Source organism: Oncorhynchus kisutch, linkage group LG30, assembly GCF_002021735.2.
Source record: "Oncorhynchus kisutch isolate 150728-3 linkage group LG30, Okis_V2, whole genome shotgun sequence".
Taxonomy (NCBI): domain Eukaryota; kingdom Metazoa; phylum Chordata; class Actinopteri; order Salmoniformes; family Salmonidae; genus Oncorhynchus; species Oncorhynchus kisutch.
Window position 1 is genome coordinate 11,239,883 of NC_034203.2, and position 14,720 is coordinate 11,254,602.

Below are 14,720 nucleotides of genomic sequence, written 5' to 3' on the forward strand. Positions count from 1 at the left end.
ATTATAGACTGATCATTTCTTTGTCAGTGGGCAAACGTACAAAATCCTCAGGGGATCAAATACACTTACAGTGAGGGGGAAAAAGCATGTAAACTTCCGACTTCAACTGTACTTACTTATCACATACTTCTGCCAGGTAAGCCTACTTGCAGTTAACATTTAATTGAGTATGTTTTGGGGAAAGTATTTCCGCCAACCCACAAGACTGTTATCACATCAACTGGCTACACATGGACTGATAGACAAACGCCCACCACAGACAGAAAGGGGCAATATTGCTGGAAATCAATTGGCAGCTTTATTGTATTAGGTTTGGCTTTTTAAGCCAATAGTGGCTAACCAGCGATGGGATAATGTCAATGCTGCATTGGTTAGATAATATCTGGGAGCTTGCGGTGTCTGATACTTCTGAGATTTATTCATGACAGTTTGCAGTAGAACACATTGGAGACCGCTGGTGTAGCACCTTTAACCAATCACAGAGCATTAGGATTGCACATTCGGCAAATCACCAGCATATTCCTTTTGAATCCATTTCCCCATTCACTGTTAGGAGAGAGCCCACTCTGGAAATGTGATGTACTTGTATAGTATATTGTTCCAAACAACATCTTAAAATAAACACGTTTTTTTTAAAAGCTACTTTTGACATTCATATTTGTTTATGTTGAATAAATTAAATGTCAAAAATGAATGTCAAGACATACTCCATATTTTTTCGCACACTACAAGGAGTACAATGACACCAATATGTTGTCTGTATCGTGTACGGTTCCCATGTCATGTCATATAACAATGGCCACTTTAATCATCATTTTCTCAAAAATGGTTTCTGATACAAATGAAAAAAAACATGTCAAACATCTTTCCTCCCAACAAAGTTTCTGTGAGAAATGCGAGAACAATCTGAGATACCTGAAATATTTTGGGCCAGTAACCGAAAGGTTGCTAGATCAAATCCCCGAGCTGACAAGGTAAAAATCTGTCATTCTGCCCCCGAACAAGGCAGTTAACCCACTGTTCCTAGGCCATCATTGTAAAGAAGAATTTGTTTTTATCTGACTTGCCTAGTTAAAAGGTTAAATACATTTTAAAAGACACCATTAGCATGTAACATTGAGAACCACTCAGATGTTCCTATTCGTCCCATGAGTAATGTCTATAGCCTTCGAAGACATAGTCTAAAACCTTTTATCAGGTACACTAGACACTATTCAACAGTTAAAAAGAGTTGTCAGCAAAGCCATTACAATACATTTCATTGTCAATACAATGAATACCACCTCCCTCATAACAACTTGGCTAATAATTCAGGGCTGGACTCAAATCATTATTAAGCCTACCAACTGGAAACAGAGCATTGTACCCTACAATGGCTATTCATTCCTCTCATGGGGTCATTGTAGGGCCAAGACATTTCTCTAACCGGTTCTGTCCAAAAATAATTCATGTGTAATGAAGAACTACTAATGTAAAGTTTATCAAACTTGAAGTACCAAGTTCAAATCCAACACACCTCGTTTCGGCTGCATGTCCTGTGAGCCTCCCGCGAAAATGTCCTGTGGGTTCAAAGTGCTCTGATGCAACGCAGAGTCCGAGTTAGTCCTATAGCAACAGGGAAAGAGACATACACCACTTAAGGGGGGGTGACCAACTATCAGTTGTGGAAAGTCAAGGGAGCGTTTCACAACGAAATCCCAACAGTTCGACGTCACATAGTCGGGTTATCTTACCTCCTCCAACTGGTGTCAGGTGGGGGTGACAGATACACTGAACCATATGGACAGCTATCAATGTGATACCCCTGGTTAAGGGCAACACAAATGTGTAGCATTTCACAACTGATGTTAATGGATGTAAAACACCATTATGCCATAAAGTACAGCATATGCTTTTGAAGTACAAATGGTTAAAGATGTTAAATAGTGGTGCTTGCTTTAACGAAAAGGCTAATTGTTACTATTACTATTACCATGTCATTCATAGTCAAATATCCGTTGCATAGCAGACCGTAAAATTTTTTAAGTTAACTATACAGTAGCATACACCGACAGTAAAAGATATTTGGCGTCCATGTTTGTCGAGGGGCCTTCCATGTGGGGACGTGATGCGGTTTCTGTCCCGGTAAACTCTGTCAACCAATCCATGATGCCGTGTTGTCCTGCTAGTGTCACCTGAACCTTGAAAGGGAGTCTGCAGACACCACAAAGAAAACCAGTTACAAGCTCCATAGATAAAAGACAGAAAAATACATGTCAACAAAAGAGTAAACAAATTTCCATTTCGGGTAAGACACATACAGCGACTTCAAAAAGTATTCACACCCCTTGACCGGATTGTCTTTTTTTGTCACTGGCCTACACACAATACCACATAATGTCAAAGTGGAATTGTTATTCGAAGTTAACAAATTAATAAAAAATGAAAAGCTGAAATGCCTTTCCAATATTCAAACACTTTATGGCAAGCCTAAATAAGTTAAGGAGTAAAAATGTACTTAACAAGTCACATAATAAGTTGCATGGACTCTTTGTGCAATAATAGTGTTTAACATGATTTTTGAATGACTACCTCAGCTCTGTAACCCACACATACAATTATCTGTAAGGTCAGACAGTCAAGCAGTGAATTTCAAAACAGATTCAACCACAAAGACCAGGGAGGTTTTCCAATGCCTCGCAAAGGGCACCTATTAGTAGATAAGTAAAAACATGTTTTTTTAAAGCAGACATTGAATATCCCTTTGAGCATGGTGAAGTTATTAATTACAATTTGGATGGTGTATCAATACACCCAGTCACTACAAAGATCCAGGCATCCTTCCCTACTCAGTTTCCAGAGAGGAAGGAAACCATGAGGAATTTCACCATGAGGCCAATGGTGACTTTAAAACAGTTACAGTTTAATAGCTGTGATAGGAGAACTGAGAATGGATCGACAACTATTTAGTTACTCCACAATAGTAACCTAATTGACAAATTGAAAAGAAGGAAGCATGTACAGAATATGTTTGCAAAGAGGCACTAAAGTAATACTGAAATAAAGTGTTGCAAAGCAATTCTCTTTTTGTCATGTATACAAAGTGTTATTTTTGGGACAAATCCAATATAACACATAACCGAGTACCACTCTCCATATTTTCAAGCATATTGGCTGCATCATGTTATGGGTATGCTTGTACTCGTTAAGGACTGGGGAGTTTTTCCAGGATAAAAAAATAAACGGAATGGAGCTAAGCACAGGCTAAATCCTTCAGGAAATTCTGGTTCAGTCTGTTTTCCACCAGACAATGGGAGACTAATTCACCTTTCAGCAGAACAATAACCTACAACACAAGGCCAACTCTACACTGGAGCTGCTTACCAAGAAGACAGTGAATGTTCTTGAGTGGCCAAGTTACAAATACTCACAGCTGTAATCACTGTCAAAGGTGCTTCTACAAAGTATTGACTTAGGGGTGTGAATACTTATGTAAATGACATATTTCTTTAATTCATTTTAAATACATTTGCTAACATTTATATGGGGTATTGTGTAGGTGAGAGAATAAAAATGTAATCCATTTTGAATTCAGGCTATAACACAACAAATTGTGGAATACGTCACGGGGTATGAATACTTTGAGTCCGACAAACACACATTACCTGAAAAGGCACGTCAATGGTGCCATTTCCAATCTGATTGACATTTGGCAATGATCCGCCATAGTACTGCCCACGGTTTTGTCCCAGCTGTAAATACTGGGTCTTCTGTAACTGTAACTGTATAAGGAGTGACAAAACAAAACAAAGAGCAAACATGGCATCAGATAATGTTCGGTATGAAATATTCAACAATAATTCAAAATCAAAATGAGGGTGAGAGAGCACAAAAATTCTGACTGATGAAAAACTTTCCTTGTTTAACATTGATTCTATAGATTACAAATGACTCCATCCATCTCAGTTAGAACCAAGGGGATAAGACTTGTCTGGCCTAAGCAATCACCTATTGTTGTGTGAAAATGACATTTACTCACCTTTAACCTCAATTTACCTAATAAACTTCATAGAGAAGTGATTAAACCCATGATTAAATGATGTTTTCTTTATTTACAATCTTGCCACACCGCCTCATCTTGACATTGAATGGCGCCACATATAGGCCTAGCTGGGATAACTATCACCTATATGAATGTCTTTCCAGCCTTACAAAAACTCAAGGTCACACCCTTATAGGTTCAACAGTTCACCTGCTATGAGTATGCAAATAGTTGATCTCAAATCAAATGACATTTTATTGGTACACATCACAGTTAGCAGACAATGCGAGTGTAGCGAAATGCAGTGCATCTCCTCCTCATGGACTGCACCAGATTTGCCCGTTCTTGCTGTGAGATGTTACCCTACGGACCATGACGGATGCTCCACCTCCAAATCGATCCCGCTCCAGAGTACAGACCTCGGTGTAACGCTCATTTCTTCGACGATAAACGCAAATCCGACCATCATCCCTGGTGAGACAAAACCGCAACTCGTCAGTGAAGAGCACTTTTTGCCAGTCCTGTCTGGTCCAGCGACGGTGGGTTTGTGCCCATAGGCGACATTGTTGCCAGTGATGTCTTGGGAGGACCTTCCTTAAAACAGGCCTACAGGCCCTCAGTCCTGCCTCTCTCAGCCTATTGCGGACGGTCTGAGCACTGATGGAGGGATTGTGCGTTCCTGGTGTAACTCGGGCAGTTGTTGTTGCCATCATGTACATGTCCTGCAGGTGTGATGTTCAGATGTACCGATCCTGTGCAGGTGTTGTTACATGTGGTCTGCCACTGCAAGGACGATCAGCTGTCCGTCCTGTCTCCCTGTAGCGCTGTCTTAGGCATCTCACAGTACAGACATTGCAATTTATTGCCCTGGCCACATCAGCAGTCCCCATGCCTCCTTGCAGCATGGCTAAGGCACGTTCACGCAGATGAGCAAGGACCATGAGCATCTTTCTTTTGGTGTTTTTCAGAGTCAGTAGAAAGGCCTCTTTAGTGACCTAAGGTTTCATAACTGTGACCTTAATTGCCTATCGTCTGTAAACTGTTAGTATCTTAATGACCGTTCCACAGGTGCATGTTCATTAATTGTTTATGGTTCATTGAACAAGCATGGGAAACAGTGTTAAAACCCTTTATAATGAAGATCTGTGACGTTATTTGGATTTTTAAGGATTTTCGTTGAAAAGACAGGGTCCTGAAAAAGGGACATTTCTTTTTTTTCGCTGAGTTTACATTTCAGAAATGTCTCTTATGATAGTGAGTAATATCACGAGACAGTCATTTTGATATTTTGTTTAGAAAAGCTGGTAATCAAAGTTGTTTAATCCTATACGCAGACAGTACCCAAACTGTTCATGTCTGTCACGAACACGCACTATTGATTAAAGCAGGGAAATCATATAATAACAATCTCTAAAGCCTATTTCTCCAGAGTGTTTTGAAAATACAGTAATCTCCCAATAGTGAGTCAAGTTTGTATACATCTTGTTATTTTGTTGACAGAAGATAACATGCATTTTGGGATCAGTGTTTCACAAATCCAACCACATATGAATCTAGTCAATAGGGTAAATGTGCCTACTTGAGTGAACATGTAGGCTCGCTGCCTACTGCACTGTCAACAGTTATTATCAAATACTGAGTATTAGACTTGCCCTTCCTATTAATGAATGCATACTATATGTTACAAAGTAAGTATTATGTTTATAGCCTCATACTATAACTAGGGCTGGGAATTGCCTGGGACCTCATGATACGATATTATCACGATACTTTAGGTGTCAATACGATATGTATTACGATTCTCACGATTGTATATTTATTGCGATTGGATACTGTTATTTTATTGCGATTCGATGTTCCAAACCTATATTGATCGCCATACGTATGCTGCAGAGTTTCAAGATAGTTTTTTTTATCAGTCATGGAAACAAAAATGTTGTAAAAAAGTGCAGGTATACAGGCCACTAACACAAAAATAATATTGCGTTATAGCCAAAATGATACAATACAATATATTGTCCAAAATAATATCCCGATATGTAGCTGTATCGACTTCGTCCCCCATCACTATACTATAGGGCCAAAAGCAATATTTTAAAAGAGATTCTCCAGTACTTTTGTATACTTTTTAGCTAGTAGCCCTCTCACTCGCTCTGTGCATCTTGCTAGCTGAGGGGCTAAAACTCATTGGCTAGAACTGGAATTGCTAGGGGGCTGTCCCATGTGAGGGAAAATGTAGGGGAAAAGGTGCACCGTTTCCAGAAAAACAATCGCTTTCATACTAGGGATTTCATGGCTGACTGCGGTAACAGTAATTCTGATAATAAATGCATGTCTGAACTACACATGGACTCATCCACCCCAAAGTTCCAGAGCATGTCCTCAAATAGTGAAACCTACTCTTCCCAAATGTGTTTGTTGAAATTGCACCCAGGTTTGACTTCCAAAGGTTCCAGCCTATAACACAATAAATCACCCACTTCAGGAAAAATAACAGATGTCACCTCAACACTGAATTAATCAATTGAAATCAATAGAAAATGTGTTATTTTCTGTGAATTAAAACCAAAAACTACACTGATGATTGTCCAATGTATTCAATGGATAGTACCATCCAAATAAGGATGCAGTAATTTAACCAGTCAGTGAGCGATGCCAATGTTGCTACAGTATCTCAGAACCCGCCCATTTGAAACTATTTCAAATGCGCTGGTTCTGCTGGCAACGTTTCTCAAATGCACCAATGTTATTTCGTATACATTTTGTAGAAAATTGTACTGCCAAAAGCACTGAAATGACATTGATCTAGAGCGCAATATGTTGCTGGCATTAGAGGCCTGCGGTTTTTGTCGTCAACATAATCTGTGCGGGTTTGTCCTCATCTTTGATATGCCACTGTCAATCATAGTACTGTACTTGTCTGCCCAGTTTCACAGCACGACTGATTTTCCCACCTGGTTATTAGCCTGTGTGTCTTTGGTGATCTTTAAACTGAACATACTGCTCTCCAAAATGCTTCTATACATAGAAATTGCTGTTCACCTGAAGCTTCTTCCTCGCCTAGAGTGCGATCAGAAAACCCAACGAACGTTCTATTTGATGTGGCTGTCAAACACGCATGCACGCCCCACATTAGTTGGCTATTGCCTTGCACTGGAGCTATATTGTGCAACTTTTGAAGACGGAGGGACTTGAGTCGGGATACTTCTCCATTTGAGAATAACTACACGAATACGATAATAAGACTGCTGGTTGCCATTCATGCCAAGAATATTAGCTGGCACGTAGGGGGCTGTTTGTTATTGTTTACCTCCCTGGCCAAGATACGTGCCCGCCGCGAATATTACTGAATTTGACAGCTCACCAGCAATAACAGCAAATGGGTAAAAAAAAAAAAAAAAACACCAGACAAGCTTACCCTCGCTGCTCGGGTAATACTCAAATCTTTCATCACTTCCTCGAATGCTGCGGTCTCCTCTGCCTGCTTCTGATTATGTAAAGCGATTTTCTCGCTAAATTTCCGCGGATTGTTTGATGTCGCCATGTTTCGCTCTTCTGCTCCGCTTTCCCTTCAATGACGTTGCATGCACACGTCCTTGCGCGTGGGCGTAGGTTACGCGCACATCTGGAACGCCTGCATTCCCCACCTTCTTCACCAGGGATGGGTGAAATACCAAAAAGTGATATTAAGTTAAACATTTGACCCTCATTGTTGCTTGTCTGAACATGTTACCAACGGTCCATTTGTCAGACGTATGCAGATAACAAAAATAAGATGCTCCAAAGAACGTGTTTGTCGGGTTCTTCTTGTTTGCTTGCCTTCTGTAGCCACTTAGCCTACAAGGCATAACAATACTCTATCCTGTTCCCCTTATTTTCCTCTGATGAAGGATAGAGCCTATGGAAGTGGTTGTGTGTGTCCGTTCCTTTCCAATTATTGTAGGCCTAGTGTCTTTAATAACTAGCCCCTGGCCAGATGACTCCACTCAAAGGAGAGCGCTTACTGGCAATATAAATCTCACTTGGAATTAAACGCATAAACCACTGTAAATCACACAATTAACTACTAATATGCTGAAAGTACTAACACTATCAAAAAGGTATTTTTTTTGACAGACACTAAGGCCAAAGATGAGGTTTTGAGCGACAGGCACAGTCCAAGCACAATGAAACAATATGCAGTTTCACCCACCATTCAGAGTAGTGGAAATAAATTGGCTGTAAAGTAACCAAGGAAACCATTGAAATTGTATTCCAGGGCACTGGGTGTGTGGGATTATGCTGTTATTGCAAACTAAACCCTGGAAAAAACCTTGGAGTTGAGCCTCAGTGAAAAGGCTAGCTAAAATGGAGAGAATGTCATGTCTTAGTAGATTCCTGTATTCTGCTCCTCAGATACATTTATCTGGTTACATAAACACAGAAATGGCAAGCATTTCCAAAGCATGAGACAGCATGCTTCCCTGTACATTCAGTGCCTTAGGAAAGTATTCGCACCCCTGGACTTTTTCCACAATTTGGTTACGTTACAGCCTTATTCTAAAATGGATTAATAAAAAAAACTCAAACTACACACAATACCCCATAATGATAAAGCGAAAACATATCAATATGTAAAGCTTATTAAAGAGTATTGTGCAGGTTTCTTTTTTTCCTCTTCTATTTCTCAGAACTCAGAATAAGACCCAGATGCAGACAGCTAGATTCACAGATGTTTTTTTACCCAAACAGGGGGCAGGCCAAAGTCAGGTCAAAGGCAGGCAGAGGTCCGTAATCCAGGGTAGAGTCAATAAGGTACAGAACAGCAGGCAGGCTCAGGACAGGCAGAGGATCGTAAACGGGTCAGAGTCAGGCAGGTACAGAACAGCAGGCATACTCTGGGTCAGGGCATGCAGCATGGTCAGAACCAGGGAAACCTAACTTGAGACCGCAGGGCGCCGCGCAAACACACTGGTAAGACCTGACGAGACAAACTGGCAACAGAAAAACAGAGAATGCAGGTATAAATACTGGGGATAATGAGGAAGGTGGGCAACACCTGGAGGGGGGTGGAGACAAGCACAAAGACAGTTGAAACAGATCAGGGTGTGATACTATTGTTAGAAATCTTGCGAGAGACCAATCTGGTCTTCTAGATTGATATTTCTGTCATTTCGGGTGTTGTATATGACAGACACCTGCTAAGATACTGTATTTGCATTTCACACAGCCTTACCAGAAATGTGCTTCTGAAAACTGCTGTGACAGTCTTTCCCTTGCAAGGCTTCTCCAGTACTATTTGACCATATCAGCAGGTAATGTGCATGTATATAAATACTAAAATGAAGATTTCACTTCACTTCCCTCAGAAATACGTTTTTTTCTGTTTGTGATAAACAACATTTTTCAAAATCCACTGTATATACTGTAATCTCTCTGCCAATACACTGTATACACTGAGTGTACAAAACATTAAGAACATCTTCCTAATATATATATATATTCTTTAACCTGTATCCTCCCCTTCATCTGCACTGATTGAAGTAGATAGATGAAGTGACATCAATAAGGGGTCATAGCTTTCACCTGGTTAGTGTATGTCATGGAAAGAGCAGCTGTTCCTAATTTGTACACTCATTTGAAGAACCTGCCAGACATTTCTTGAATCTATTAAAATGTGGTAGCCTTCCAAAAGAGAAATGAAGATGTGTCACATGAAATGGAAGTGGGCGTAACAGCTAGAATATCAGTTAGCAGAAATAATTTCCCGGTGGAAATGACATCTAATTGTGTAGGCTATGGACAATAAACTATTGTCAAATGTGTTCTGGGTTGTCACACTTCAATAAGCATTCCTGGATAGCAATGATTCATAAAACATAATTGCACACAATCTCACTGCTTATTAGTTCATATGAGTGAATTAAACTATACTTTAAAACAATTGTTGTTTGAATAGTGAACAATACAACAATAATGTAGAGTACACCCTTCAAGGTGAGGTACAGACTAATGGAGAAATCTACATAAAAAAATTAAGTCCCAAACTTATCTCTTCATTGCAGTGTGATATATTTTCTAGATTGACTGTAAATGCCTCATTGTCAATCTTCAAATACAATTCAATCAAATTGTATTTGTCACATGCGCCGAATACAACAGGTAACCTTACCATGAAACGCTTACTTACAAGCCCTTAACCAACAAGGCAGTTTTAAGAAAATACCTACAAAAAAGTAACAAATAATTAAAGAGCAGCAGTAAAATAACAATAGCGAGGCCATATACAGGGGGCACCGGTACAGAGTCAATGTGCGGGGGCGCCGGTGTCGAGGTTAAATGTACATGTAGGTAGCATTATTAAAGTGACTATGCATAGATAATAACAGAGAGTTGCAGCAGTATAGAAGAGGGGGAGGGGCAATGCAAATAGTTTGGGTAGCCATTTGATTAGATGTTCAGGAGTCTTATGGCTAGGGAGTAGAAGCTGTTTAGAAGTCTCTTGAACCTAGACTTGGCCCTCTGGTACCGCTTGCCGTGCGGTAGCAGAGAGAACAGTCTATGACTAGGGTGATTGGAATCTTTGAACATTTTTAGGGCCTTCATCTGACACAGCCTGGTGTAGAGGTCCTGGATGGCAGGAAGCTTGGCCCCGGTGATGTAATGGGCCATACTCACTACCCTCTGTAGTGCCTTGCCGTCAGAGGCCAAGCAGTTGCCATACTAGGCAGTGATGCAACCCGTCAGGATGCTCTTGATGGTGCAGCTGTAGAACCATTTGAGGATCTGAGGACCCATGCCAAATCTTTTTAGTCTCCTGAGGGGGAATAGGTTTTGCCGTGCACTCTTCACGACTGTCTTAAAATGACAATCTTAAAGCAGCAAACAGCAGTTGAAACAGCCCACTACCATTTTTGGATAACATGGGGGGATGGGGCTGGAAAAATGTAACCACTCAAATTCAAAGGCAGAGCTATGGATGCAAGGACCGACCATCCCATGATATCAAAATGACACTTTTAACTGTGTTTATTATGCTATACAATATGTGTCTACATTTACTTTGTTTACAAAAATTGGAGTAAAGCAAGCTTATTTTGGCTTCTGATATGGTACCACGTTTGGACTAAGCTCATGAGGAATTTATAAGTAATATTCTTCAAGAATCAATGGGTACATATAAGTCATTTATGGGGCGACAGGGTAGCTTAGTGGTTAGAGTGTTGGGCTAGTAACCAAAAGGTTGCAAGTTCAAATCCCCAAGGTACAAATCTGTCGTTCTGCCCCTGAACAAGGCAGTTAACCCAGGCCATCATTGAAAATAAGAATTTGTTCTTAACTGACTTGCCAAGTTAAATAAAATGTATATGTCCAAAAATGGATGTTGCAACTGCTGATTGCCCCTTTAAGCGATTACTTATTTGCCAAGTTCCACTATTTTCTATGGAAATAATGGAACTTTAAAGTTGCGCCAACATCTTCATTGTCTCTTACTCATAGACCAAGTTGACCACACTGCTGTTCTCTCCCTGGCCTGGTAAGACACATTTTTATTGGTTCTGACCTACTGATCTTTTGTATCTCATGGTTGCTCTCCTATTCAAACAAGCCTGGAAACTGGAAAATGTTATTAGGACATGCATTGTGTTCATTTATTTTTCATGAATTCATTTTTATTGATTTCAATTTAAAAAATCCTTTATTTAGCTCATATGTTATTGAGATTATTTTACAATGAGGACCTGGGTTTGGTTAGTTTGGTAATTATCATTAATATGACACAATTCATTGAATGCCTTAAATACCAGACTTTCTATGTATAGTAGCAGTGGTGGAAAAAGTACTCAGTTGTCAAAATTTAGTAAAAGTAAAGATACCTTAATAGAAAATTACCTAAGTAAAAGTGAAAGTCACCCAGTAAAATACTACTTGAGTAAAAGTCTAAAAGTATTTGGTTTTAAATATACTTAAGTATTAAAAGTAAATGGAATTGCTCAAATGTATTGAAAAAGTAGAAATAATTTTCAATTCCTTAAACTGGACACAATTTTCTTGCTTTTTTATTGACGGAGCCAGGGGCACACTCCAAAGCTCAGACATAATTTACAAACAAAACATTTGTGCTTAGTGATTCCGCCAGATCAGAGGCAGTAGGGATGAGCAGGGATGTTCTCTTGCGTGAAGTGTGTGAATTGGATAATTTTCCTGTCAAAATGTAACATGTGCTTTTGTGGGTTAGGGAAAATGCATGGAGTAAAAAGTACATTATTTTCTTTCGGAATGTAGTGAAGTAAAAGTATAGACACCCCCAAAAATGACTTAAGTGAAAATACTTTAAAGTACTACTTAATAAGTACTTTACACCACTGTATAGTAGGCTACCCTTCATTTCAACTCCCCAAACTGTCATCCAATCATCAATTTTGTAATTTACAGGTAATGATGTCTAATAGGACTTGTCTCCCTGGAAACTCTACCACAGAATGCTTAGACCCAATCTCTCTTAGTTCTTCTGTGGGTCTGCCTCTGTTCTTCATAGTGCTGGGAATAGTGATTGCACTGGTATTCACCCAGCACAGTAAATTGAGGAGCATGTCACAGTTAAATCAACTGAAGAGCACAGAGGTCAAAACACGTCAGTCTGAGGGTTCCCAATACACAGCCATGGTCAGACCACCACCTGCTGATCATAGCTATATCTATGAGAACATCACTGACTCCAACAAGACAGCCAGAAACATAAACAGGTCAGGTAGGCTACATGATGATTCGTTTGGGTTGATTTTGTATTGAAATGTTCAAACAAAATGGAGTGTAAATGGAAGTTGATTAGGTTTCATTTGCCTTTTGCAAACTCTTCATTTTCTATATTTCATGTATTAATCCTGCTGTGTATCAATGACTCAACACTGGACTTTTAACAAAATTGAGGAATGTTGACCACGTGAAAGTGAGCACACATATGCCATGTTTGTTGTGGTGCAACTGTGCAGGGAAAGCACATTCGGATGTTGGCTCACCTGTCTACCCATCTCTACAGGTCACCTATGGAACCCGAGGATGTATACCTGCAATGTGATTCATCCGATGACGCAATTTACAGCAACGACCCGCCGTGTAGCCTGGCCGCGCTGCCTGCTGACATTGAGGAGGACGACCTTTATATAATGCCAGATGCTTTATAGGTACAGCCACAAAGATGACCCTATCAGGTCCAGACTGAGTCATCTTTTCATAGGACAGGAAGGGGAATCAAAAGAAAAGACGCAATATGCTTGTCTTATATGTTTTAGCCACCTTTGAAGTCAAATTTGGCCACATGACAAAATAGGCAAATTTGTCTTAATTCGATTGTTTTGCTTTGTTTAAAGGCCAAGCACAGTAAAAATTATGTTTTGCCTGTGTTTCACATTATACTGTACAACAGCTGATAAAACTAACACTGTAAAAGTGTGAAAAAACTATTTTCCCTCATTTTAATTGCAATCTAATGGCAATCTACATTAAGATTCTTAATTGTTACCCAGAAATGATTTGATATTGATATAAAAAGAGAGCCCCATTCGGCCTTTAACAGACTGAAAAGTATGTTATTCTGTTATTGTACATTGTAAATATTTGAAGAGGCATCTGCTTTAAGAACAACACCTTTTTTGGGCAATTTGAATCATACGTAGCAGTGAAGCCCTAAATATATACAGTTGAAGTCAGAAGTTTACATACACCTTCGCCAAATACATTTAAACTCAGTTTTTCACAGTTCCTGACATTTAATCCCAGTAAAAATTCCCTGTCATAGGTCAGTTAGGATCATCACTGTATTTTAAGAATGGGAAATGTCAGAATAATAGTAAAGAGAATGATTTATTTCAGCTTTTATTTATTTTGTCACATTCCCAGTGGGTCAGAAGTTTACATACACTCAAATTAGTATTTGATAGCATTGCCTTTAAATGGTATAACTTGGATCAAACGTTTTGGGTAGCCTTCCATAAGCTTCCCACAATAAGTTGGGTGAATTTTGGCCCATTCCTCAAATAAAATAAAATAAAATGTTATTGGTCACATACACATGGTTAGCAGATGTTAATGCGAGTGTAGCGAAATGCTTGTGCTTCTTAGTTTCGACCGTGCAGTAATATCTAACAAGTAATCTAACAACTTCACAACAACTACATTATAAACACAAGTGTAAAGGAATGAATAAAAAATATGTACATATAAATATATGGATGAGCGATGGCCGAACGGCATAGGCAAGATACAGTAGATGGTATAGAGTACAGCATATACATATGAGATTAGTAATGTAGGGTATGTAAACATTATATAAAGTGGCATTGTTTAAAGTGACTAGTGATACATTTATTACATCTCATTTTTAATTATTAAAGTGGCTAGAGATTTTAGTCCGTATGTTGGCAGAAGCCACTCAATGTTAGTGAAGGCTGTTTATAACAGTGTGATGGCCTTGAAATAGGAGCTGTTTTTCAGTCTCTCGGTCCCAGCTTTGATGCACCTGTACTGACCTCATCTTCTGGATGATAGCGGGGTGAACAGGCAGTCACTCGGGTGGTTGTTGTCCTTGATTAACATTTTGGCCTTCCTGTGACATCGGGTTCTGTAGGTGTCCTGGAGGGCAGGTCGTTTGCTCCCGGTGATGCGTTGTGCAGACCTCACTACCCTCTGGAGAGCCTTGCGGTTGTGGGCGGAGCTGTTG

The 14,720-nt window shown here is 39.6% G+C and overlaps 1 protein-coding gene across 4 annotated transcripts in view; it reads right to left on the reverse strand.

The window, feature by feature from the left end:
• crtc1a (CREB regulated transcription coactivator 1a) overlaps positions 1-7,646 on the reverse strand; it is a 38,271-nt gene extending 30,625 nt beyond the window's left edge. For 2 of the 4 annotated variants that reach the window (XM_031810502.1, XM_020467623.2), the window contains exons 1-5: positions 7,440-7,646; positions 3,645-3,761; positions 2,065-2,193; positions 1,734-1,795; positions 1,517-1,605 (exon numbers count right to left, since the gene is read on the reverse strand). In XM_031810502.1, coding sequence (XP_031666362.1) covers positions 1,517-1,605; positions 1,734-1,795; positions 2,065-2,193; positions 3,645-3,761; positions 7,440-7,565 — 523 coding nt within the window. In that variant the 5' untranslated portion in view covers positions 7,566-7,646. The remainder of the gene's footprint in view (positions 1-1,516; positions 1,606-1,733; positions 1,796-2,064; positions 2,194-3,644; positions 3,762-7,439) is intronic. The other 2 variants (XM_031810503.1, XM_020467624.2) reach the window with 1 other exon arrangement.
• Positions 7,647-14,720: the final 7,074 nt, after the last annotated feature.